The sequence below is a fragment of the Cyrtonyx montezumae genome, unplaced genomic scaffold (assembly GCF_038088225.1).
Source record: "Cyrtonyx montezumae isolate F1298 unplaced genomic scaffold, pur_monq_1.0 scaffold_34, whole genome shotgun sequence".
In the NCBI taxonomy this organism is placed as follows: domain Eukaryota; kingdom Metazoa; phylum Chordata; class Aves; order Galliformes; family Odontophoridae; genus Cyrtonyx; species Cyrtonyx montezumae.
Window position 1 is genome coordinate 5,948,397 of NW_027072039.1, and position 27,439 is coordinate 5,975,835.

At 48.9% G+C, this 27,439-nt stretch overlaps 1 protein-coding gene across 2 annotated transcripts in view; it reads left to right on the forward strand.

Annotated features, from left to right (window-relative positions):
* Positions 1-5,713: 5,713 nt before the first annotated feature.
* Positions 5,714-27,439, forward strand: part of ST8SIA5 (ST8 alpha-N-acetyl-neuraminide alpha-2,8-sialyltransferase 5) — a 29,429-nt gene continuing 7,703 nt past the window's right edge. The window contains exons 1-4 of one of the 2 annotated variants that reach the window (XM_065745256.1): positions 5,714-5,844; positions 16,582-16,689; positions 23,523-23,615; positions 25,773-25,859. In XM_065745256.1, coding sequence (XP_065601328.1) covers positions 5,714-5,844; positions 16,582-16,689; positions 23,523-23,615; positions 25,773-25,859 — 419 coding nt within the window. The remainder of the gene's footprint in view (positions 5,845-16,581; positions 16,690-23,522; positions 23,616-25,772; positions 25,860-27,439) is intronic. The other variant, XM_065745255.1, reaches the window with a different exon arrangement.

A 27,439-nucleotide genomic window follows, 5' to 3' on the forward strand; every position in this document is an offset into this window, starting at 1 on the left:
TGTGGGATGGAGGGTAAGGATGGCTTAGCTGGGAGCATGCCACGCAGTGTGACAGCAGAGTAAGGAGAAAACTCAACAGGAGCTAAGGGAGAGCCTTCAGGCGTGCTTTCCACTTCTAACATCTTTGTTAAAGGTCACGCCGTGCGTTCAGGCAGCTTATAATGGCAGTTTGTCACTGTAAGGCACGTCTTCCATAATCCCTTTGTCTTTGCCACGTCAGAAAAAAAAAAAGGGAAAATTTCACGTAACTCGTGCCCATTTCCTCAAGCAGATTTGTTATGATCCTGACAGACAAGAACTCTCAGCGTTGTTCTTGTTTGCCAGGCACTCTCACACACTGCAAGGACCCCGACCTCTGCATATTATTTGCATTATCAGGGAAGGTCTTTCCTCGTAAATGAATTGACTTTTGAATCCATGAAGCTGTCTGTGTGAATCTGACACTCCGGTTCATCTTCTCAAGTGTGAAAGAGGAATACTGATTCGGCAGCTCCCGTCTCACCCGCATCTGAAATGCCATCCAATAATGTCACAAATCGAAAACCAAACATAGTGTTAAAACATATTTAAAAGAACAAAAATCAACTGCTCGATGCAGAATGCCTTCATTGGTTTCACATAACGACATACTGACTCAGAATTTAAATTTGGATTCAGCAGAGGATATTCTTGTAGACACTGAGCCCAGAGACACATGTCCACGCCTCATCATCCGTCCTTACCCAGGGCCAGAGCCCCACTCACGCTGCTGTTTGCTCATGTAGATCCTCCTTAGTGCCATTTCGTAGAAATGAGAAATGCAGTTCAGAAGATGCGGTGCCAGGATTCATTTGTTCCCAGTGAGATCTTTCTAGCTGCACGGGATCATGAAAGCATCCAAGTGCCAGGAGAACTTTCCAGAACTAAACTGCCCCGTTGCTAAAATAAGCTTTAATTGATTGGGAATTGCAGCGAGCCTGACAATCTGTCCAATATATTATTCTTTTTCCTTTCAAGCTTCAATTCATATGTTCCAAAGCAACTGGATTGCTGTTCACACATACCTCCCTGCCCACGCAGCAGGCACAGAAACCACCCACAGCCCTTGGAGCTCCAGTGGAGCTGCTGGGTACACCTGGAGGACAGCAGAAATGCTGATTGAGAGTGAAATCTAAGTAAAGGTGATGGGAAGGGTCTGTAAATCACTGAATGCCATGCTGTGCTTCCCTCCGCCTCTCCCTGTCGAAGGCATTTCATCCATTTGAGCTTGTAGGGGCACTGCATCCCGCAGGCCAGATGTTGTCATAACTCCTTCTTGGGGGATTAATAATGGGTTGTGGATTAACTCCCACTCTGTCTTCGCAGTTTGGGATTTTTAAAGAGCTCGCACAACTAAGTGGCTGCACTCCTGGTGATTTTAATGCGTAGCTTGGTGCAGTCCCCCTGGAGAAAGTCAGCACCTCCAGCAAAACTGCTGGTAGACGTGCAGGACTTTGAGCACACGTGAAGGAGCACATTGCTGGGGAGAATCACGGGATCACTGAGGTTGGAAAAGCCCTCCGAGATCCCCAAGCTCAACCCCAACCCATCCCCACCATGCCCGCTGACCACGGCCTCAAGTGCCACATCTCCACCGATCTGGAGCACCTCCAGGGGGTGAGGATCCCACCACTGCTCCGGGCAGCCCGTGCCAATGCCTGACCAGAGAGAAGGGTGTACTGGCAGCAGGAGGATCAGGGTGGGCATTAATGAGCTCAGATGTTGGAGGTTCTTGGATGAAGAACGATATGAAGCTCAGTGGCTGCGCCACGTGCAATCGTGGAGTCACAGAAATAGGAATCTGTTGAGAACCGGTGGTTCAGTCCAGAGGTGCATACTTCATCACTCTGAACTCAGAATCAGCACAGAGCTATGATAAACTGGGAGAGGGGCAACTTTTCCAAAGCCAAAATCATTTCCTAAAACAGATCTCTTCTCCGCCTTGGTTGGGGAAAATTCTTGAAGGACTCCGTTAGCTTATTGCTCGGAGAAACCTTTGCTTCCCGGAGTCGCGGAATTGTTGAGTTGGAAGGGACCCTTAAAGGTCATCTGATCCAACTCTGCTGTTCTCATCAGTGCAGTTCAACATCAGAGTCACTGCTTCTGCGAACTGCACCCGACATGATGTGCCATGTTTTAGGGTTTATTAACGTCTCAGAGGAACAGTTTTATTGTGTTCTTAAAATAGTGGAGTCAACACGGATGTGGCTGGTTGCCATTAGGTAACTAACATGTGTCACCATTTGAGGATGCTGTCCCTCTTAGACAACGTGTGATGGTTCTGGCTGTGGGAAATGCTTGTTCACTGCGTTATCAGCCTGGGTGTTTTCTGGCAAGAGAAGTCTCAGGACCATCAGCTGTCGCTTTCGCTACGGGTGATGCTAGCTGCAGTGCTTCATGGCCTTTCACCAGAAGGTTTTAGGTCTGGTTTTGGACAGCCCTGTGGGAGATCTGACTTGCTTGGGATAGATCAGTGCCACCCATGAGCTCCTCTATGGCTCTGGCAGCATCGCAGCCCTCCGGATTTGATCTCCCCCACCATCTGTGTGAACACGATGGGAACTGGAGATGAGTAATGGATACCCAGTGTGCGGACCGTATGTTATCCTCCTCAGGTGGCTCTGGTGCCAACGTGGCCTTTGTCACCCCCTCGTGCCTCAACCCAGATAAATACACGTTTACCCCTCAGCTGAATCCTTAATACCCCGCTTTTAGACAGATTCGGGTGGCAGTGGGATGAGATGTGCTGAGCAATAGGTTGTGCTGATAAGTGCATGTTTGATATCTGCCACAGAATCAATATGGAGAAGCACAGCTTGATGGATTTCACATTCATTCGAGCCTTACAGGCACAGACCTGCGTGCCAGTGCTCAGCTGGATCAGCAGTCTGTGAGTGTGGCAGAAACTTTCATCTGGAGGAAAAAGAAGGTAGGAAAGTGAGATCTGAGAGACCCACAGCTCTTAATAATCTGCCGTGGGAAGTTCTTTAGCGTGCACAACAAAGAAGGGTGGAGAGTGGCTGAACAGGCAAGGAGAGAAGCATTCCTGTAGCAGAGTGCTGTGGGTGTTGCTCTTTACTCTGAACCTGTGCGGTCCTGTGAGCTTACTGTACTCATTCCGTGATGTGCACTGTGATTTAAATACCCAGCACACGAACGCCCTTGCTTCCAGCTGAAATGAGAGTGCACCATCAGTCAAATGCCGACTCAGGTGACACGTTTAGGGAGAGATGCTTGGGGAAATTACCAGCCGGACTTGCCCCTCAGCAGTGAATTTCTGTTTTATTTAAGTACGAAATGAACTGCAGCTCAGAAATAGGGACTCCTCGTTGTCCCTTCATCGAAGGTGTGCTTGCTGCCTGCACAGAAGAAGCAGTTGGAGGCCTCTTGCTAACGCATTTTTCCCTCTGAGGAGCTCCAGGAACACGGTGTTAGTGGTCACCCAGGGCCTCTTTTTTCAGTCTCTTAAAAATCCTCCGTGTGAAGTGCAGAGCAAGCGATGCGCTCCCGTTGGAGCATGTCCTTTTGTGTGCATTTCTCTGTTCGCGTTGCGGGGCTCAGTCACTGCTCAGGCTGCTCCTGGTGATGGATCTTCACCGGTGGTGTTCAGCAGGCAGCTCACACGCAGCAAACGAGGGCCAGCAGCTGTGACAAAGCCAGCTTCCAGAAGCTTAACGCTGTGATGGCACAGAGCATCTGGTGCTGTGTTTGCAGTGCGACCTGATGTAGAACCCATTTTCTCCGGCCCTTCTTGAAGTCTGGAAGGGCTTTTCTGACCATAAGCGGCTTGCCTGGTGAGCTTCCTTTCCCAGTGACTGGAGAGGAGCAGGGGAAGGAAGGCAGAGGGTTTTCACTGAAACCTAAGTGATATTAACTATCTGCAGAAGTGCTACCGCAGCAACAGAAGGTCCCGAGTTGGCGAATTCTGCTTGCTGGTAACACAGTGCTGCTGTGGAATAACTCCTGGAGCAACCGAGGCAAATTTCTGAGGGAGGGTTTTCAGAGGTGCCATCAAAATCCAACAGATCAAAGTTTCCTTCACGTCTGCCTTCATTTCTCAGCTTCCCAGAGCAGATTTGATTTAGTAGTTCAGTGGGTAGGGATGGTGATAGGAGGATGGTTGGACTAGATGATCTTGTAGGTCCTTTTCAACCTAATGAACCTATGAACCTATGGACCTTACAGATCCGCCTTTACAGCATTGGTGCAGCAGCCGCACTGCTTCCCCTGTTGCTGAGGGTTGAGGTGCACATCATCGCTGTGGTTCCTCTATGGGAACGCTCTCGTGTTCTATGAGCTGACATGAACTGATTGGTAAAAGCAGCATATTTGGCCTTGCAGCTGGTGAGTTTGATGGGGGGGGAGTCCAACCACCGCTGCTGTTAAATCCACAGACCCCTGTATGTGTGATAGTACACTGGAGGCGAGCACATCTGACAGAGTTATTTCTCCATCCAGAATACTGTTCCTATTTCTGAGCCCGAACCAGAGCTTGGAGTGTATTTTCAGGGAAGCACGGTCCAGTCCTTGCTTTTCCCTGCAGATTCCTGTTCCTGGGACGAGGCACCGGGCAGCCGATCTTTGCCCAGCCCCAAGAGTTTGTCCACTCAAAGATGTTCCTCTCACCTTAGACCGGGGTCGGTTCACCACGCTTTGCTGTCACAAATGCCCGTCTCCTCTCTGCTGTTGGGCAAAACGAGACCCTGGCTCTGCTGTCCACAAAGCTTCCTCTGGAGCTTGTTTAAGAAGCTGGGGGCTGAGGTTTTGCTCTCACCTCAGCAGCAGGAGTGCCGTTATTTCCCTGTGAGCAGCACCGAGCCCTGCTGACAGCAGAAAGATTTCGGGGAGCTCTGACGCTCGCGGGCAAGGTCACCTTCTTTGCCTTGTGCAAAAAAAGCCCTGCTCCCCGCAGAGAGCAGTCCGAACAGTTGTCCCTTTAAGCGGATCTGAGGCAGGCTGCGTGCTGCGGCTGCGGGGCTCCGTGCCTCCAGCACCGCACGCAGGAGCCGAGCGTGTCCTTGGCGAGATGCTCGGCGACCTTGCTCGCTCCGAAAGGATAACCAGGGCAACCGCGGGAGCCCGAACAGCGAGCGGCCGTGCGTGCGGCATTGCCTTTGGCATGCAAATGCTGCCGTACCGAGCGCACGCGGCTTCCCTGCCCGGCTGAGCCGATTGCTGTTTTTATTTTTGCAGGGGACCGAATGAAACCGTGGTGGGCTCTCGCTCCTCTGTAGCTCACCCCGGTCACGTCTCCGTGCGAGCGCATCCCGGGGTCGCCGAGCAGAAGCAGCGAGGAGCTGATGGCGATGCGTTTCCAGCGCGGGCTGACGGAGCCCTCGCTTTGCCACCAGCTGCGGTTTTCTGGTCTCTTTGCAGCTTCGCCCATCCGGAATATGGAAATTGGATCGGAGTAGGGCACTGCCAGCAGCAGCGGGTTCGCGAGAGAGGCTTGGTGGGAGCAGAGTGCCTCTCTGACAGCACTGCCTGCACTGAAGGAGCTCTGCTTTTAGATGTTAGCCACGTCCGAAGCTCTGGAAAACTTTACACTGCGCACCAGACCTGGAGCTGACACGGAGGGAGAGGACAACGGCACGCCCTGTCCTTGGGCTGCTCCAAGAGCACACACCCGCTGCTCCCCTCGTCTGCCCCGCAAAATGAGCGTGGAGGTGACCGTGGACTGAATCAGCTGCTAAGGATGGGGTACACAGACCCCTCGTCGGGCAGGGACCTGCTGGGAAACAGAACTTTGTTCTTCATCTTCATCTGCGCCTTCGCCGTGGTCACCCTGCTGCAGCAGATCCTCTACGGGAGGAACTATCTCAAAAGGTAAGGGGTGAGGCTGAGTGGAAAAGTTGTCTTCCCCGACCGGCTCTGACAGTGCTAGCATCTTGTCAGCCCGGGAGAGCGCACCCAGCACCCGCAGTGTCTGTCTGATTCTTAACCACGGGGAGCACGAGGCGTTTTGTACCGACGAATGTGATCGGCGCATACTGACTTCGGGTTTTGGGATATCTTCACTTTGGTGTTTCTTAATTCTCAGCTGCTATTAAAAACCGCACCTTACTTACGCTGTGAGAGTGCCACCTGAATACTGATTCCGGTCAGACCCTGCCATCCGGGCTTCTCACCCCGAAGCTGAAATGCCTTCGGAGTTTGAACTGAGGCAGCACGGTCATTGCTTAAACATCAGGGTCGTTAGAAACAAACCTGCCAGTGCCACTCCTAAAATCAGCACAGCAACGCTGGTATTGCAAATAACAACAGAGAGAGCACTTGTTTTCTTTTTTCCCTGCTGTATCCTCGTGATTTGCTGCTGGATCTGCTGCGTTGCGGAGCACATCGGCCTTTGATCTGAGGCAGTGCTGCTCGTGCTACAGCAAAACCAGTGGGCATCTCCGAGTGCTTCACCTCAACCCGAGCTGAGTTTCTTTTGCTTAAATCTAATTTCAAGAGTTATGCCTTATACGATTTTATAACAGGGCATGTTTGTCCTGTGGGCTCTGAGGTAAGCAGAGCAGCTGCTGGGGAATTTTTTTTATGGGGATTGAGCTGTAGGTTGCCAAAAGAGATCATTGTTTTGCCTCCTGATTTGCGGCGCCAAGAGCAAGCGAAGCACTGACAAATCAACGAACATTTCATGCCGAGGGGGAAAATAGCAAGTGTGGAATCAATATTTATGGGCAGGAATACTGTGGGCTAGCTGGCGAGCGGTTTGTGTGCCCTGCTCAGCGGTGAGGGGTGATGCTTTGGGCATCTCACTTACAGAAAGAGGTGGCAAGTTTGGAAGGGAACAAAGGGGAACAGCAAGAGTAAGCAGAGTTGCAGAAAACACAACAGATTAACTGCTCTTGCTTGCCTTGGAGAAAGTTGAGGGGAGACATGATCACCACCTTGAAACACCCACTGTTTGGAAGGAGGAAGGTGATGAGCATGTTTCCTTGACAGCTCATGGGGCGACAAGAAGTCAGAATTGGGGCAGAATGGCTTGAAGAATGTAGAGAGGAAAAGGACCTGGGGGTGTTGGTTGATGCTCGGCTTAACATGAGCTGGCAGTGTGCCCAGGTGGCCAAGAAGGCCAACAGCATCCTGGCCTGTATTAGAAATAGTGCAGCCAGCAGGAGCAGGGAGGTGAGCATCCCCCTGTACTCAGCTCTGGTGCGGCCGCACCTCGAGTACTGTGTTCAGTTTTGGGCCCCTCACTACAAGAAGGACATTGAGGCCCTGGAGCGTGTTCAGAGAAGGGCAACAAAACTGGGGAGGGGTCTGGAGCACAAGTCTTATGAGGAGCGGCTGAGGGAGCTGGGATTGTTCAGTCTGGAGAAGAGGAGGCTCAGAGGAGACCTTATTGCACTCTACCACTTCCTGAAGGGGGGTTGTGGTGAGGAGGGGGTAGGCCTCTTCTCCCTGATAAATAATGACAGGACGAGAGGGAACGGCCACAAGTTGCACCGGGGAAGATTTAGATGAGACCTGAGGAAGCATTTCTTTTCTGAAAGAGTGGTCAGGCACTGGAATGGCCTGCCTAGGGAGGTGGTTGAGGCACCATCCCTAGCGCTGTTCAAGAAGCATTTAGATGAGGTGCTAAGGGATTTGATTTAGTAGTTGGGTAGGGATAGTGATAGGAGGATGGTTGGACTAGATGATCTTGTAGGTCCTTTCCAACCTTATGAACCTATGAACCTATAAGTCTTGAGCTTTAATTAGGACAAAAAAGGGTTTTTTTTCGCCTCAAGGAAAAACTTCTAAAAGCATAAGGCTGCCTTAGGAAGTATCAACTCTCTCTCCTTGGGGCTGCAGGAGCCCATCAGAGAGACCGGGATGCTCTTGGTGCCACGAGGACGACCTGCTGCCCATGCGAGGTCTCCTCGTGTCTTCCTCTTCCCCTTGGTCCCAGAGGCCTTGCGGCCACTAACTGGCTTTCCTCAGTGCAAGTGACTGCGAGAGGATTGGAGTGCTGACAGATAGACCCCGAGCGTAGAGTGACATGAGAAATGGCCAAGTGAAAACAGAGCAGTGAGAAGGTAGAGCTGAAGACTTTGTGTTGTGGTCCGTCAGTGCCCTGGGAGCCTCTGCTGCTGCGGACAGCCAGCAGCGGTGCACGATGAGTGCTGTCCCATCCCCACACTTGCTAGGAAAAGGGTTTGGTTTTGAGCAGTGCCGTCCAAAGAGCTCAGGCAAAGAGTCATGCATTCACTTTGCCTGCAAAAACACGGCTGGTTTTGTTTCTTTTTGATCCAGCTTGTAGTGAGTTGTCATTTTTCCTTTCTAAAAGCACTCAGAGTCCTTTCTGCTGGACAACAGTATTTCTGTTGGCTGCAGAAATAACAGTTCAGAATGTGGCAATCTCGGGCTAGTAGTGACAGAAAAAGTAATTTGCACATCAGCCCGCGTCGTTAACCGTAGCATCACTGTAGAGGTGCTTCCCTTCTCCCTTCCCCGCAGTGTGTTGCAGTGACTGGTGTTGGCTTTCTCACTGCTCGCTGTCGCTGCTGCCCAGTCTCCTCTTTCACAGATCCCTTCTAGGAGCTGTGATGCTCCTTGGGTGCGTTATATCTTGCACCTCTGGGGCTGTGGTGGTTTTGGAGAGTGTCCTTGCAGAGAAGTGGGGTATTTATAGCCTCAGAGCTGCGTGCCAAGCTGGAGCCTGGGGACGCTGCCTCAACCCGAAGCCATTTGTACACCGGGATCCGACACGCTGCTTGGTTTATCACAGCATTTTGATATCATCCCAACCTCTGCAGCAGGAACAGCCCTCTGGGCCTCTTCCCAAGGCAGCAGGAAAAAATTTCGTTGTGTATTTAGACAAAGCTGGAAATTGCCCTGAAATACTCTTCCGGTAAATGTGCGATGCTTTTAAGCCTGAATATAACATGAGGCTGGCTTGTTCCTCTGCGAGGAGATGGTGGAAGGGTCTGATGGCCAGCGAGGCTGAAATCAGGAGGCCAAAACAGGCAGCTCAGGCAGAATGTCAGGGCTGCATCAGCTCCATCAGCTGGTGGCTGGATCTGCAGCCAACCCCAGTGATGCTGTGATTCGGATCCGAGGGGCTGGGCTCTGTGAGTGGTGTGGACCAAGATGCTGTTTCTTGTCAGTGGACAAACGCAGTTTGTTGGGAGTCAGATGGAACGGTGAGCTGTGTGGCTGTGAGCTGTGCTATGGGCTGTGCCCTAAAGGGAGCAGGCAAAGGGCTGGTTGCACTGCCGGCAGCACTCCTCAAGCTCCCTTGAGTGCTGGTGGCCTCCATCCACCCGTGGTTGTGCCCCCGAGCCCATGGGGACAGCAGGGCCGCAGGCAAGAGAGGATCTCCAGGACGAGAAATTCAACAAGGGATCCAGACCTGGTGAGGTCCTCTTTCATGGGTTTTCAGGTTTTCACGCATTTTTCACTCACCGTATAGGGACTGTTCCTTTCATTTGGTTGCTGCTTTGTAATGTGCCATTGGAAAGCAGGATCCCGCCTACCTCGTTTTCCTCTTTTTTTTACTTTTTCCCATCCTTCGGCAGTGCTTTCAGGAAAGGCAGTGCCTCAGCCCCGTGGCAGACAAAGTCAGAATGAGGGTTGAGCTCCATGAGTTCGGGAAGCTGAACTCATCTCCGACGCTCTGATATAATGAAGGGACTTTAAGATAGATCTCTGGGGTAATTATTTTTATTTTAGGATGAACGGGATGATTAAAAACCCACTGCACTGATCTGTTAAAGTAGCTTAAATGCCATGGACTTCTGCTTACACCCAGAGCCTCTGCTTGCTGTTGTATTAACCTGTCCCTCCAGTGCTCAGCTTTGGGCTGAATTTTCCTTGGAATCGGATGCTCAGCTGAGGGCTGGCCTTTTTTTTTCACGAGCCCTTGTTTGGCCAGCAGGGAATAACTCTGGATTACATCCGGAAAACGACAGTACCGCATCAACTGCTGAAATGGTTCCCGTTCTCCTCTTCCAACCCGTAGCAAGGGAGAAATCAACAGAAAGATACCAGGATATTACTTTGCTAGGTACCTATGATCTATTGACAGGGTTTTCACTAAGCATTGGTTCTCTAACAAACACCCTGACTTCTTCAAAGAGTGAGAGCCAGATGAAGAACCGAATCTACCCATTTAAAGAAAGAATTGAGTAGCGAGGGCACTTCTGCAAAGATACTGAGGACTTTGAGCACTGATTACTGTAGAGTCTGTGACGTCTGAAAATGCTGAGAGGTGCTCAGCAAGGAGGAGCAGACCTTCCCATGCAGCAGAATGCATTATTTCAAAGAGTTACGGCTTTCGAATGATGAAAAAAGAAACCCAGCATTCCATGTATGTCTGTGTACCCTATAGTCCATGCCAGGCTCTCGTAGCTGCACACCACCATTTTGGGATTTTTGAAGTAGCTTTCATTCAGCCTTTGCAAACGAGTTCCCAGATGTATTTACCCCTTTCTTAACCTCTTAAGAAAGGTAACGCAAGCACAGCGTGAGCAAGTAAAGGACAGCAAGTAAATGTGGATGGCACCTTGAAGGGGACATACGGTTTCCAGAGTGCTGCAAGGCAAGATCAGCTCTCCCTTGTATCAGGGCCAAATTTCTCTCCGTTTAAATACTTCTCCCAAGAGACAAGCTGAAGGTCACCCCGTGATTCGTTTATCTAATGCACATTGATCTAATTACCTCTGTGCCTCCTCTGCTTCTGTTATCCCAGTGGAAATGGGGCCATGCAACCCGCGAGTTGTCGCACTGAATCCTCGCTGGGCTTGTGGAGCAGGTTGTGGTTGTGTTGGTTTCCTTCAGGGGAGAAGAGCACTGAGAACTTCAGGAGATGAGGAGGCCTTGGAGCTAGGCAGACGAATATGTGTATGTGTGAAAGGCACGCAGAGGATACAGCCACCCTCTGACAGTGACTGAATGTAGCCTAGCAGATCAGAGGAGCGGTGGGGGGCTGGCATCCCCATCTGACCGTTGAGTGGCATGTTGCTTCCTCTCTCAAATTCCCTGGAGATCTCTAATGCAGAAAACAGGCAGGGATTTGATCCCTGCTCCCCATAGACTTGCTTTGTTGCTTGCTTCACTGTACTGCACTGTCAAGTGGTAAAAACACTGCGAGAGCAAGTCCCTTCGTTGCCAGTCCTTGTCCGTTCCTCGGATGGCAGTAATTTAAAGCAACGAGAGTCGAGTTCTTCCAATATTTATCACGCTCAAACTGCGTATTCCCAACGTGTCACCTGTGCTCCGTCCTGAGCTCAGTGCCTGGCTGCTGTGAGGCACTGCGGTGACTTACTCCTCTCCCCGTGGCCATTCCTCACGAACCACCCGCACAGCTTGCTTTGCGTTGTCTGACTTGTGCTGGGAGCTCTGCAGAAGCTTTGTGCCCCGCAGTGACGGATGGCAGATGATGTATTAGCAGACGAAAAGTGACCCTCGTGGCCCTGCCGTAGCACGCAGCTGCTCACCTCTGTGGCCACTGTTAAAGACGTCGTGGCCACGTGGTCTTCGATTTTCAACCTGGTAGCGTTTTCTGCTTGCTCTTATGCTTGCTGCATGATGCTCAGACGAAATTGCTGCTCAGAGCGTTGTCTTTTCTGACCTTCACAGTGCGTCATTCTTACCCTTGATTGCTTTTTCATTTTGTTCCTTGCTTTTTTTTAAATTCAAGTGTACTCATTGCTCAGCAGTCCGTGCCTCCCTCAGGCAAACTGTTGACTTAACCTCTCATTTCTGCCCTCCATTGCTCACACCCATTTTGCATTCCCATCAGCCCTGCAAGTAGTAGCTGTCCTTGCATGGTCCTCTTCAGCTGGTTAGTTTTATGCTTTAGCTCTTGGGATGAGAACCCTGAAAGCAAGCTCCATCACTGGTAGTTTCTTGGCACTTCACATAAGAAACATGTAGCCAAAGCTCAGCCAGATAGGAAATCTGCCAGTCAGCAGCAAGAAGGGCTTGCACAGATGAGAGGTGGGGGGTCCTCCTCCGTGCAGGTGTTCAAGAACCTTGGAGATGTGGTCACTGGGCACACGGGGGGTGGGTTAGGGTTGGACTTGGGGATCTTGGAGGTCTTTTCCATCGTTCATGATTTTGTGAAGTGGAAGGATGAGTGCTGCCTCTTGGACACGCAGGAGGAGCGTTGCCTGTTCGTGTGGCTGGCACATGATGCAAACACTTGACTTAGTCATTTTGCTCGTCAAGTTCCACCCAAATTTTCAGTCCAGTTGGGCTCTGGGGGTACGTTTACCCTGGAGAATACTGCGCAGTGTAGGAGCAGTTGACCTGGTACTCAATAGATTAGCGTCGGGAACATGAGATGCATGGCAGTCAGCTCAGTCAGACCTCGAGCAGAATGGACAGATCTCTCTTGGTGCCCGTGCTGTGTAGGTATCTTTGCACTGAGCTGTCCTCTCCAGTATCAGAATTCACTGACATCTTCAATATTTGGGATTTCCTGTTAGTTCCAAGCTCACAACTTGATCAGGCTGTTCTGTTGATGGATAAGTTCACTGTATCGCTGTCAGCTCATTCTGTGGTGGGTATTGTGCTTCCCCTGATGATTACAAATAGCATTTTAATTACGGATACTCATTACAAGTTGCTTATTTTCGGTTACTCTTTGGATATTTATCTTCCAGATGTAAAAAAGGAACGTTTAATTTCTTTTATCTTTATCTTTCTTGGGAAGCAATTTTAGATCAGGCTTTTGTGAAGCCGCATGTGAATATCTGAAATAAATTTTATCCAAAAAGTGACATGTGCTAAATGAAACAAAACCTTTTTTTTCTGTATAATAGCGGTGATAATCCAGAATCTTCCCACCTATGTTTCCAATTTTGCTCTTTGCACCAGTCAAAATATACTCCTCCAGCACTCTGTGTTTCCCTCCACTCGTCCCTCACGTAGCTCCGTATGGGCCGGTATGTAATGTAACCAGATGGATGTGGGATCACAGGGTCTGAGTTATTGCCCATTATTCCCATTATTTCACGTTACTCTCTACTGATGCGCTGAGTGGAAATATGAGCGTTTTTTCCTCATTTTACTGGAGAAATACAGAGTTTTCTAAGCTTGACTAGTCGGATTCAAACCTGCTTTCACTGAGTGCGGATGTGAGTTTTAATAGAGCACTGGAAAAAGGCTTTGCCTTCCATTGTCATCATCTAATGTCATTGCCTTCAGTGACCAAATCTCGGCCTGATTCACTTTGGTGACTGTTTCCAGTCACTCCAACCTGCGGGTCCTTGGTGCATAGCACGGGTTTTGTGTTATTTTCCATCCTCCCCGTGGACGCAGTGAGCCACATTTTCCCTGTTTTGCAGGACCAAGGAGCTGGATCTCAGTGTGATTAACCATCTGACTTGGCTGCACCGCTGTGCCATCCCCGTTAATGCTCTGGGGGGATCACTTTCTGTTTTCAAAGAGAGCAGCACGATCATTTAATGCTGGCCTTCAGTTCCTCCTCCCAAGGGCACGAAGGCTGTGAGATGGGGCAGGCATCACACTGCTTTCCTTAACGTGTGCTGTGCAGGAGCTGATTTTTGTTCGGTGATGGCGGTGGGTCTGTGCTTTGCTTCCTGCTGCTCGCACAGCCGGCCTTGACAGCTCTCCACAATTACTGCTGCTCTGTTTGCTTTCCTGCTCTTTTCCGCCCTCTCCCTCTGTTTTCACGTTACAGCAGTGTTTATTTGACCACGTACTGATTCAGCATTTGCAGTTAACAATTGGGATCAAAGCGTCGCTTTGACATTTACCTGAAATTCAGGATCTGTGCTGCTAAGATGTCCAGATTGGATTTGTTCCTCGCAAGGTCCAGGCTGCTCGTTCTCACGTGCGTTAGGAACACGTCCTGTGATCACTGATGTCCATCAGCCAACGCTCGGTCTGGCCACAGCAGAGCTCCCTTGGCAAAATGTCTACTGAAGTGAGTGCACAGAACACTGTCAGTGTTTGCGGTCAGTACGTCATTTATAAGGTCTTCCCTCATCATCGTCAGCCTCACACGTTGGGGAAATGTGCTGATTTTAGGAGGAAAAGTAACACGAGGGCACACTGAGCCAACGGCAGTTCCACCACGGTAATTATTAGGAGTGATCCCACACTCTCATTTTTTACAAATCTGTGGCATAAACTGTGTAGATTTTGAAGGGGACCTCTACATCATTCCCTCTGCTTTCCTCCCCTTCTCATCTTTCTTGACTCTCTTTTTTGGCCCTGCTTCTTTTTTATCTGCCTTTTCTCCATTTCCATCCTCCGTGTGCTTTCCTATTGCAGTTCTGACTCAAAGTTTAGTGTACCCCTTCTGTACCTCTGTTGAAGTGTAGCTAGTGCTGGGAGTGAATTTTACTGCATACTGGCAGCAAATGGGGCATGCTATGGGAGCAGGCCTTCACTCGGATCTATTTCTCCATCTGTTTACAGATTTGGACAGGTAGAACTTACGAACCCTTAAAATTCACCACCAGGAGGATCAGAAAATATTACACTTTCAGAATTGCAGTCTCCCAGCTCAAGGCTGCTTCATTGAAATCAAAAGTAGAATTTGCAGTAATCTTGTTGGGAACAGAATGAATTCAGGTCAGTGTTATTAAATGCCTCATCCTACTCAGTCTTAATAGTACAAGCCATTATTTGTGGGAGGAGATAGGTTTGGAAGGAATAGGTTTATCATCACTCCCGAAAATGCCGTACCTTGCCTTACTCTCAGTCTAATGAGCTGTGGTTTGTGTGTAGGTAAGTTCACATGGTGTCAAGGTCTACAGAACTTGTTTGTTAGAGGAGAACGTCGTGTAGTCCCCTGCTCTTGTCTTGCTCAAGGTGCTTGGCTTGCTCCTGACCCCAGCCTCAGCTCACCAGCTCATGTTGTGTCCTTCCCGTCGTACTCTGCCCTCATCAGATATTTCTGTACTTCAGCTGGATCCCATTCTACAGTTTCAAAGCTAAGTATTTTAAGCTGCTATTCACAAGACACGTCTACCATTCCTCAGTGTTAGTCTTCCTGATCTGCTGCTGGATCTCACCCAAAGTGCCTGTGTCCTCCTGTAAACTTTGGGCCTCAGCTGCAGGACAGAGTGTTACCAAAAAGTCCCGAGGGAGAGGAGGGCTGGAGAGGGATTTTATCATTTATTTTGCTTTAGGGACAGATCCCCGCTTCAAAGGCACACAATCAGATGTCTTTTTCAAGGACATGTACACTGAAATGAAACACTTCTCCGATGGAGTCCTAAATGTCACGATGGGTTAGACTGTGGTCCATGGGAGAGCAACACAAGTGTTATTTCAGCAAGCCTGCAGTGAAGGTGTCTTAGTAAAAGTGAGACTTTTCTCACGGATTTTTTTTTTTTCACACCATCTTCTTTGCAGAAGTCATCACCTTGGGCAACCTCATCAAGAGCAGCGTCGGAGGCGTAGGACTCCGTGATGAGCCTGCTGGCGTTAGGGTGTAACCCACACACCCTTGGTTGTGCTTTTCCAGTTGGAAGGGTAGCTCAGGATGCCGTCTCTTTTTGCAGTTCAGCCCACTCCCTGCCTCCTCCAGCATTCCTTTCACAATGTCTTTATCCTCCGTTGCTGCTCACTGCTGGCAGTCAGAATGGAGGGTGGATGTGTTCGGAGAGTCCTTGTGCCCACCCGCTGCCCAGCGGGGCCCTGGATGCCCTTTCTTTTGGGCAGAGCAGGCTGGCCCGTTGCTTCCTGCACAGCCCTGCCAGGAAGGTAGCTGGCAGTATTGGCAGCACCAAATGTTCACAGCACAGCTGCCAGCCCTCTGAAATCATGAAATTGGGTTAAAAGGGAGGAGACAAAGAATAACCATTTGTTGACTTCCGAGCTATTTGACTAGTGTTGTCCAACGTTTTGTCAGACCCAGCTTTTAAAAGTAGGAGTTAGATTTCTACACAACTACCCGGGAATAGATTCGTAGAGCCACAGGATCCCAGAATGGTTGGACTGAGAGGAATCTTAAAGCCCACCCAGCTCCAGCTCTTGCTGAGATCTGAGCAATGGGATTTGCAGTACGCTTGTGAAAGTCTGGAAAATGGGGAGTTGTGATGGCTGAGATTTGCGTTTGCTTAAACCATATCATCTTCCCAAAAAGGGAGAAGCAGCAATACAATGTGACTTAGGGGAGTCATCGACTACTGCAAACCATGGTGAGTCCTTCGGTGGCACAGCCAACAGCTCGGAGGAGGGACCCCGTGCCCACCGCTGTTAGCAGATGCGATAGATGTGAAATTGAAGTTTGGAAGGTTTATTTCTCTGGCCTCGGAGTTTGCCACATCAGTCTTCAACTTTTTGTACTGGGGCACTGAAATTTCCACCGTGCTTCGTGTGTCGGTGTGCTGCTCCGAGCACAGGCCCTCCGGTTTGCTCGGCTGGGGTGGCTGGTGGGGTTTTCAGACGAGGGTTTGTAGAGTCTGTGGGAGGTGGACACGAATGGTTTGCACTGCAGAGATGATGAACTGTGGCTCCTGCTCTCTTTTCACTGTCTTTGATGATGTTTGTGTCATAGTCACGTTTCTGTCTGAAGAAAAAGGACGTGAGAACTCGTGCTGATAGAGTTGACCTGATGAATGGTATGAAATACCAACTGCCTCATTTTCTTGCTAGAGGGCTGCAGTTTAGCTGGCAGAATGGAGAGGAACTGGCCAATTGGACCGGCACCTTTAATTTCACGGATGACGGAGCAGTGAAGAGTGGCAGTGACACAGGCACCAGGTACTGACACCAGAGGGCACAGCTGCAGACGTCTCTCACTGTGTATGGACAAGTGTGAGCTCGGGCTGTGTGAGCAGATGTACGGTTTGTTTTGGCTGCTTGATGCTGTTCACACATCGCAGAAGATACTGGGGGCGGCCCACCAAGGCTTCGGGGCCGTTTGGAGTATGCCATAAGCACCTCTGTGGTGTGCGGGGTGGTGGCAGTGACGCTGTGGCCTCTCCTTTTCCCATTCCTCCACCGTGGCCATTGGTCAGTATACAGGGAAGCACGGGAAATGGTTGGGAGGTAGAATGTCCCAGCATCAACAGAAAACCTGGCCAATGGCTTTTCTTTATAGCGGGATACTCATTCTACGAGAAAAAATAGTTTAACTTGAAATCCTTCCTGTTCCTCATAAGGAAAAAATGTTCTGTCAAGGCAAGTCCAGAGTATTTCCTTTATATTTACTGTCCTGAAGATGTTTTAAAAGTGCTGGTTCAGCAGCTGTTGGCTGTTGCATGTTTATTAATTTGTAGTGGGATTACTCAGGCTGACAGAGGGCCACGAACGGCCATAGTGTGTAGGTAAGAAGCTGTGCAGGATCAGCCTCCCTGCAGCATTGAGCTCGCAGCCAGAGAGCGGTGGTTCATTCCTCCTGTGTTTGCGTAGGGATCCGTCTGCCTGTCTCTGCTTGTGGTGCGTTTTGGGTCAGTGCATCTACGGACTGTCTGCTCAGAGTCTTCCATCCAGGCACTTGGCATAAAACAAAACTGAACGTGGCACAAAGGCAGATATCTTCCTGAAGATACGAGAGCATTAGTGAATGCAGATTTCCTCCTCGGCAGAGACAATCGCACCGGCCCTGCATGTGGGAGGGAGAACCAAAACCCTTGACTGCAAAATACACGTGATACTGGATGACACTGTCCTCAATCTGCTCAGCCCTTTCAACAAGGAGGAGGTTCAGGTTTTGTTTTTTGTCAGAACAGGATCTAATTGCCCAAGCCAGGTACGAATTTTCCTGCTTGTCGCAGCAGAGTTGGACCAGGTGGCCTTCAAAGGTCTCTTCCAGCTGAAATGGTTCTGTGACTCTAACCTATGAACCTATGAACCTATACAAATAACATCAGCAGAAATCAATCAAATTTCATAGTAAGTGTGGAGAAGCAAGGTGGGATTTTGGGTTAGGGGTCGGTGTGGCTGTGACATTCACTGCACGTAAATGCGTTGCAGACGTTCCCCATTCATCCGCTGCGCGAAGCAGAGCACACAGAGCAGTAACACAGAGCTGTGCAGACGTGGAGGTGAGGCTGAGTGGTGGACAACTGCAGAGCTGTGTCATCGGCCGTTGGCTATTTACCTCTGATCACCTTTCTTACGGTACTGCCACCAGACATCTCCTGAGAGTCCTCGTGTAACACCCAGCATCACGCTGTTGGTTGGAAAGCAAGCCTTCCTCTGATGAATAATTCTTCCTAGCAGAAGGAGGACTTGCAGTCTGAATTTTCCCAGCCTGATTTTACTTGGATATATTTATGGGTCTCCAGAGAGACGTCTGAGAGTGCAGAGCTGATGGTGTGTCAGCATGTTCACAGTAAACACCACTCCCTGCGTGGCTCTGCGCTTCACCGTGCGTTACCCCCTCCTCCTTCGTGGAAGTTTTGGTGTTTAAAAGCAGTAATTGAAATAGAAATTAGTTTAAGTAGCTTCTGTCGTTCATGTATTTCATGGATGTAGGTACGTGTTTATTCACACGCGCCTGGTGTGCATCCATGTGTGTTTTAGAACTACTCTTTATTTTTTAATGATGCGATTTAATACGTAGTGCAGAAGCGTTAATAACCCATTAATCATTTTGTAAGGGATTTCTTAGATGCAAATGAAGAAATTCCAAAGTGAAAGGCATACAAAAGGCAAATAATTAATTAGAATTGCAAGACAGCCAGATTTCGTAAGAGCAGTGACCGTGTCAAAATCCATGAACCGTGAAGATTGACTGCTCCAGAAGGGTCAAATAGCACAGGGTGAAAAGCATCACGTTGTCTCATTTGAGTAGGAGCTGTTGCAGGCATTAACTGACGCATGAAGTTAAGTGCAGCTTGCAGCTGGAATCCCCAAATCAACCCTGTGTTAGTTTCTGCAGCTCTACTGTCCCACAGTAACAAGGCTGACGAGCAAGGCTTCTCATTCCAGGGCATTTAGACTTCAGTCGGAGAGTCATTAAGGTTGGAAAAGACTGCTGAGATGCCCGAGACCATCCCGCCCCACCACGTCACTGAGCGTGTCCCCACGTGCCACATCTCTGTGGTTCCTGATCAGCAGAGATGGGGACGCTGCCACTTCCCTGGACAGATTGTGCTGATGCATCACCATTCCTTCCGGGAAGAAACCATTCCTCACATCCAACCTGAATGTTTTGCAGTGTGAACTGTCATCCTTCAAAGCTCTTGTTGTTGCCTTAATGGAGTGATGATTCATCTGGATGAATTGTGCGACCTCTGCCACCTTCAGTCCGTCTGAGCTGAAGATGGTGTTCAGTGCAGGACGTAGGCAGTGAGAACACAGCATCTCTGGTGGGTGAAGGAGGAGGAGGAGAGCTGTCTGCTTTCGGGCCCGTCGGTTTATGCACTGTATGTTCAGGTATGGCAGATAGGAAACTTGGTCCCTACCGGCTACAGACAAAGTGTGGTCAGCTGGATTCATCCAACACACGTCTTACAAGATGAGCGTGAGCCGTGGGAACTCAGCGACCAGGGGACTGATGAGCTGGAGACGTTCCTTAGTTCACTCGAAGGTACTGGAGTCTTGAGAGCCAGAAGGCCAAAAAGAAAACCAAACAAAAAACCCAAACAACAACAAAGAAACACAGCTTGAAACGATAACCTGAAATGGGTTTTTGAGGTGTTATTGAAGTGCAAGTGTTGAGTTGAGTTTTGTTATGCCTCCCAGGCGGCCGGGCAGCATCAGTGGCTCGTTTCCATCAGAGTGATAGGAATGGGACTGATTAAAACAGCCCAACAGCAGCTCGTTAAAAATGAAAGAGTTCAGAAGTGGTGTTGGTAAAGCGGGGCTCCCTGGCATAGCCCGCTGCTGCTGGACAGGGGCCGATGTTGTTTTGATATGGTGATAAAGAAAGAAAAGAAACTAAAAAAAAAGAAGCCACCTAGAAATAGTAATGGAGTTCTCTGTTGGAGTCAGCGCCTGCTTTGCTCAGTGTGGGTTTTCCCAGAGCCCCTGTAGCTGTGGTGCAGTCCACCTGAGCCAGACTTCTGCTAAAAAGGTTTGAGGATCTGTGCTGGCCCTGCTGAGTGGATGCAAGTCCCCATATTCTCTGAGAGCGGTGCTCTGGACAACCTGCAAGGCTCTCGATTGGGCAAGGTGAGTCAAGACTTGGGTGAAACACAGCTCTGCCCACACTGACCAGTGCAAGCGCTGCAGGCTGGACGTTTCTCTTAAGTGTTCAGCAGAAATCGACGCGCTTCATGCGTTTGTTCTCATTTCTCAGACTCTGGACAGTGTGTCTTTTTGGAAAGGTCTTTGTTTATCGTGCAAGGACTGGTGGACACCTTCACACAGTGCTCTGCTCTCCTGCAGCCTCACCGTGAGCAGTGCAGAACCGTCCCCAGGAGCGAGGAAGGAGTTTTAGCAGGAGGAAATGGCTGTGTTTAAAACACACCCGACAGTGACATTCAATTTCATTTTAAAACCTTTGTGCAACGTATCAAAAGAATCAGTGCCTTGATCCAAGCGTCACTTGGAGCCGTCTCTCGGGCTGTTTAATTCATGCAGCACGATCAGGCAAAGCTGACTCCCATCAAAGCATGAGCAGCCAAAGGTCCAAGCGTGAGTGATGGGAGTCACATCTGTCTCTCACTCTCAAGCTCAGCGAGCTGCTCAGCTGGCAGTGAGGCTGCAATGAGAGACACGACGTTTCGGAAGGACGGAAGCCTTATTTAGGCAAAGTGGGAGGATATCAGAGCAAGCAGCATCTCGTTTCTGCTCGTTCGTTTGTGTGGGGCTTAGGAAGAGACCTCTCCCCATGCCTTTGGTGTTAAGGAGCTGGATTTCATCCTGGAAAAATGACGTTGCGGTGTCATTGGCATCTGCAGCCTGAGTTGCAAACCATGAATCTGATGCTTCCAATGACTGCTGGAAACTGAAGGAGGTGAGGTACGGGGGAGAGGTGGCTTGCAGGACAGCCCTGTGCTTTTCTGAGCTGTGCACTGGCGGAATAACTGCTGCAAATCCATCGCTGCCCCATGGCTCTCCTTTAGGAGCCAAAAGTGGATTCTTTTTTGTGCAGTCCTTTCCTCCTCGCTTCTCTGCCTCTCAGCAGCACATCCATTTTCTTCTCTCTTTTTGGCTCACGGATTGGGTAAACAAGCAGTGACCAAATGGAGCCTCTGGAATGCAAGAACTTTCATCTCTTTCATAAAACGACATCGTTGTCTGCTGTGTGCAGGTTGCAGCCGGCTTTCCCGTGTGATAACTTGCTCTTTGACATCTCAGCTGAAGTCCTATGGAGTTGGCTTCGGGAATTTATCTGGAGGTCATCAACACGGAGCTCTGACCATCCTCAACCAGATGAATTCCTCAACCACTTTCAGGGGGAGCGAATTTCATAGCAGACAGGTTGCTCAGCCCCAGCTCCACAGGCGTGCAGGAGATGTAACAGTGCAGGAGATTTCATCTGCTCTTCCATAAGGAAGGTGGACAATTGAGGCAGAAAGGGGCTTTGGTGAGAGACCAGTTGTGTCGATGACTTCCGTCCTCCCTCTGGGGGCTGAAGACTTTTCCCAGATTCATCACTAGTAGGAAAGACTTGAAACTCATTATTTCCTTCCAGATGTATTTCTTGCCTTGAAAAGTAAATGAGCATTCTTCAACATAGCTGCATTTTTAAGAGCTTGTTGAGCTACTCTATTTCATTCACCATCCGTGGAGGTGTTTGGGAAACAGGTCGGTATGGCACGAGGGGGCTTGGTTTAGTGGAGAAGTGTTGGTGCTGTGCGGATGGTTGGGCTAGAAGATCTTGAACTTTTTACAACCTTGGTGATTCTGTGTTCTACAGTTCTTGACAGTAAACACTTTACCCTCATTAAGAATTTTTGGTGTTCATCTCCCGTCGTTTCTCAGCATGGGATCCTTCCTCCTGAGGTTTCTGTCCTTCCCCACAGTGATTGGTTTGGGTCTGGACAAGCTTGAAGTGGTGAGAACCTCTGGAAGGGTTTGTGGACATGCTTCAAGCAGCTCTGGACAGGTCAGAGATGTCCACGGTTGGTGGCAGGTTTCTTTTTGTGCTGTCTCCAGTCACAGACCATAGTGCCTTTCTCCCTTCTGTGGTTTCCCCTCTTCCTATCTTTATCAAGTCAACTTACGGATTCACTTAAAATGGCAAAATTCAGAATGCCTTGAGATGCTTGTGGCGTTGGGAGGTCCTCATGGAGATTCCTGGTGATGTTCTTTTGGGCACGCTCTCCTCTGGCAGTTCCCCTGCGCAGTGTGAGCACTTTGCTCTTCTCAAGCAGAGGTCAACTTTTGGGCCCCCCAAGGTTCTGCTACTAACCAGAAATATGAACCACTAAAACAACAAGGTTTTCCTACCTCTCTATTCCCTCTTGAACGTCTCGAAGGGTTTTGTATTGGAAACTGAGGAGGAATTCAGGTCAAACACCATCTTTGATTTAATTTTCAAACGTTGCCACACCAAAATATGATATTACCAACGACAGTTTAAATACAGCTCTTAAGGGAATCTAGTGCCTTTCTTACTGAAAATTCAGAGGTCGCGTTGTAGTTACAGGGTTGTGAATTTGAGATTATGAAGGTTTCATTGAAATAGCTTGATCTAACTTCTGTTATAAGGTCACCCATTTGTGCTTCTTCATTATACCCGTAACTGTTGTGTGAACACGTGCAACACGCACCTAGTTCCTAGGTGTTGGGTTTTACACACACTTGCAGTGATGGAGCAAAACAGACAGAGCTTGGTTTAAACCCTGAATCGCTTTTGTAATTTCAGTGCAGTCTCACAGAACCCAATGGCCAGCCTGGTTTTTCTCTGACCCCAATAACTGAGTTCCTGCCGTTGTGATTTGTTTCTCTTTTTCTTCAGTCTGAGGGTTGAAATGGGGGCATGTGACCAAAAAAGTAAACATATTTGTCAGATTTTAAGGGTTAGAATTCTCAGATCTGATGTGTCTGAAGACCCAAATTCTTTTGTTCTCAAACCTTTTGAGGAGAAAATCCCAGCTCCCCTTCTCCTCTGAATATTCTGATAAAGGGAAAAGCTCGGTTGCATTGAGCTGCAGCACTCCATGCAGACAGGGTGAAACCTCCAACACTCTGCTAAGGATTTAAGGAGCTGTTTCTTTTTAATTCTCAGAGCATTCAGGCAAACAATGAGAGTAGTGCTCTACAAGCACTTCTCCCTTGACCTCCTGTGGCATCGATCCTGTGCTGCCCATTGGAAAACACACCTGGCCCTTGGTGGTGCCTGCGGGAAAACGAACTGAGCTGACACCATGGCCACTTTCTGCCTAAGCAAGGTGTTGTGGAGGCAGTTTGAAAAACCATCCATTGAGTTTGAGTTAGCCAAACGGAAACTGCTGAGGGCTCCCTCTTGAATGTCTCACGTTGGCATTTGAATCCCTAAAGGGCCGGGCATGGGTGGTCTGCCATCAGCAGTGATGTCTGAGTCATGCTGGGAGTGGTCACTGCCTTCGAGCCAGACATAGTCTCGCGTTGGGTGGAGGTGGCAAATAACGACTTAGAGCACGTTTCTGGTGACGTGTGAGATAAGTGACCTGGCTTAAGCCTTGTAAATAGCCTTTGTCCTTCTTCTTCTCCAGGTATTTTGAATTCTACGAAGGGCCGTTGGAGTACAACTCCACCAAATGCCTGGAGCTGCGGCAGGACATCATTGCAGTGAAGGTCTTGTCTATGTAAGTGTGAACATTGGCTGCAAACATCACTTCCCAGGCACGAGGAGAACGGTAACTCAAAGCTCTCAAAGATGTAAGGTGCAAGAGGTCCTACCAGTGGGGATCTCACCAGGGATTTCTGACGTTCTCTTCTGCGTGTGAATAGTGACGTTTGAATTTCATTTGACACCCATTTGATAAAAAAAAAAAAATTGAGGCTTACAAATACGCATTGTAATCAAACTGGTATCGCAATTTGGAATTAAATACTGTGTCTGCAGTACTATTTGTAATATATTCCAGGTCCTTCATATAGGTAAGTGAAGAGTAAGAGCAGACTGGAAGTGTGCTTAGCCTCGTGCTCTGTCGTTGACAGTGGCTAATAGTGAAGAAACGGGGCAAAAAAGTTATCCCTACCCCATAACAGGTCTGGCATGGTGACCCCAAGTGGTGGGTGGTGTTCAGCAGAGGGCAGAGTTAGGGTGAGGGTTATAGGGTTATGGTTAGGGTTAGGTTAAGGGTTAGGGTTAGGGTTAGGGTTAGGGTTAGGGTTAAGGTTAGGGTTAAGGTTAGGGTTAGGGTTAGGGTTAGGGTTAGGGTTAAGGTTAGGGTTAGGGTTAGGGTTAGGGTTAGGGTTAGGGTTAGGGTTAGGGGTAGGGTTATTGTAGGGTGAGGGTTAAGGGTTAGGGTTAGGGTTATTGTAGGGTGAGGGTTAGGGTTTGGGTTAGGTTTCCCTTTCGTAAAGGGAGGAAGATACTGAATTTAAGAACATGGGACTCTGTTAGTAGTGTTGATGCTGAAGGCCTAACCACTTTTAATTTGCCCTCTTTCTGCTCACCCCTGAAGTCAGGGTCGTGAGCAGTATGGAAAAGTCCTGGAGATAATCACCTAGAAATGTCGTGCCGTTATCACATCTCTGTGGTCTGCGGTGTGAAATTCCTGTTAGTTTGGGTCTTTTTTGAGCCCATTTTGACTGCCATGATTTCCTTCAGCGGTGAATTTCAGTCGTAACACTCAGTGAAAATTATGGAAGTGTTATAAGGGAAAAAAAAATCTGTATTTTGCTGCGTTTTTTATTTTCTGATCCTACATATGTACCAGGAAACGTTTGAGTTGACTGAGAGGTACCCATGGATCCAGGCAGATGGAGTCAGTCCAAAAACACAGGCGGCCCGTAGAGCTGATTGCACAAATCAAAATGGGATGTTTTTGTACCGACCTTCTCCCTCACCATGTCTAAAATCATACTGTAGTCACCTCATCTACAATCCACGAGGTTTATTAATCCCACGAACTTGTAGTTTCATCCGAAATCGCAGCTGTACGAGTGCAGAGTGGGAAGCATTCAAGGGTGCAGAACTGGATTTCTGCTCCAGGTCTGTATGAATTTTGAGCACGTCTCCCTCAGGGGCTTTGTGCTCAGAAGGATGTAGGTTGCGTCCTTGTCTTCTGCATTTGGTTTGGATGGAGGAGACAAGGGTGACAACTTTGCAGTGCCCGCTGACTCGCAGTGCTTAAAAATAAATGGAAGGAGTGAGGATGCGACACCTCTGCCAATGTTCTGCTGAGGGTGTAAGTTTTGATCGCTTTTCTGCATCCTTATCAGATGCTATGGAGGATTACCCACTTCCTTTCATCTTTTCCAGTGGTACACAAAAGGTGGTGGACTCCTGCTCGCTGGGGCTGAGTTAGCCTTACTTTGGGGCAGACGTTGGACACTGAATTCTTTCGCTGCGCTGAGTTCCTCTGATGTATTTCTTTTTGCTGTGCTCTGTTTCCTGAGTCAGCCCGTACAGTAATGGAAGATTTCCAAGTGGATATGCTCTGGGGGGCTGTGATAAGTACAATACGACCTAATTCCTTCCCGTAGCTTCTGCAGCCTGGGAAATCCTGAGTGCTACTCACTTTAAATATATAATTATATTGAAAGCCTTTGCTTTATTAGAACATTCAAAGCCCTCAAAGCTGAAGAGAGCTCGTTAAGGACTGTGAGTCCTGAAGAATTCTCAGACATCTGATGTGCTCCACCAGTTCCTGTTTGTACCAGGCTTACAGTTGGTGTCTCTTAGGAGGAAAAAATAACTGAAGGATAGGTTTTTCACTGAACAGACTGACGCATTTGCCCTGTTGAATGGGGCGAATCCCACAGCGTTAATCATTTTTCTTTCTATGTTGTAGGGTAAAACAAACGGAGTTATTTGAGAGATGGAAGAGCCTCCAGATGTGCAAATGGGAGATGAATGTCACAGAAGCCAACATATTCAAGTAAGAATGCTCCGCGGCGATGGCGCTGCAAGGTTTACTTTGGTCTGAGTTGAGCTTCTACAGAGATGTCAAACATGGATTGCGAGAAAGCATTGTCACAGAGTCTCAGAATCTCAGAACAGTGGGGATTGGAAGGGACCTCTAGAGGTCGAGTCCACCCCCTGCCAAAGCAGCTCCCTAGACCCAATTCAGAGCTAGGCGTCCTGGGAGCTCTTGAATGTCTCCAGAGGAGAAAACTCCACCAGCTCTCTGTGCAGCTCCAGTGCTCCGTCGCTGCACTGGGAAGAAGTTCCCATGCGCGTCCCGTTCCTTCCTGCCCAGCTCTGCAGCCTGTCCAGGTCTCACTGAATGGCAGCACAGCTTCTGGCACGTCAGCCAATCCTCCTAGCTTCGTATCGTCAGCAACTTGCTGAGGGCGGACTCTGTGCCCTCACCGATGTCACTGATGAAGGCACTGAACAGAACTGGACCCAGCACTGACCCCTGAGGAACAGCCCTAAGTGCAGGGCTCCAATGAACCCTGCATCACCAATCACAACCCGCTGAGCTCTGCCACTCAGACAGCTCTCAACCCACCTCACTGTCCATGTTTGGACTGCAAGGGTGAAAGAGAGCTCTTCTGGCCTAAGGGATATTCTTTCCAACTAAGGAAGGGAATTTGGAATGGAAAGGACGTTTCCATCTGAGCAGAAATGGGCTGAAACAAAGAAGCTGAAGCTGTACGTGGTGCGACAGCTTAGCTGCTGGCGGTGTAACATGTGACACTACAAATTTGGCTTACAAAATGCTGGTCCTGGATTTCGGAGGTGCATTAGGTGCTGCCAGGCCTTGTTTCTCAGTTCCTTAAGGGCTTCTCAGCCGTTGCTTCCCAGCTATCTTCAGATGTTACTTCTGGTCTTTGGAGACCTTTGCAGTGTGCTTCCATCTTCTTTCTTTGCCTTTCTTCATGTAACCTCCTCTTTGCTGAAGGCCCTCTGTGGTCCTTTCAAGAGACGGTTTGTGATGCTGATCTTGTGAAGGCAACGGCAGAACGAAGCCCCAAAATACTTGAACGTTGTGTGTTCATCTGTTCAAGGAAGGGCCGTGGTTATGATGAACTCGGTGATACTTGGTGTCCTTCCAACCACAGCCGTTCTGTGATTTCAAAGTGGAATATAGACTGGTTAATGAAGTCAGTGGCGTGATTCAGAGCTCTCGTTTAGAACACCCTGCAAATCTCTCCCAAATTCTCTTTCACGATTACAGGAAAAAGCTGATATGAATTAATGAGAGAATGTGGGAATGCGTGTGCTGAGTTAGTCACTAACATCTTTTAAAATAACGGATTGTTAGTCACAGACCTATAGCATTTTTTCTGATGTGAATTCCACACACGTTTTTAATGTGTGCATTTTCCTGCAAAATATCTAATGGGCCGTTATCAAAGCCCGCAATGAGCAAGAAAAGAACAATATACAATTAGAGCCTTTTATCTTGTAGATTTCTGTGAGATACTGAAGCAGTTCAGAAGGAGAAAGCATGAAAGTCACACTGCGTAGAATAAAGAAAGCAGTTTCTGGATGTCACTCTCCATCAGCTGT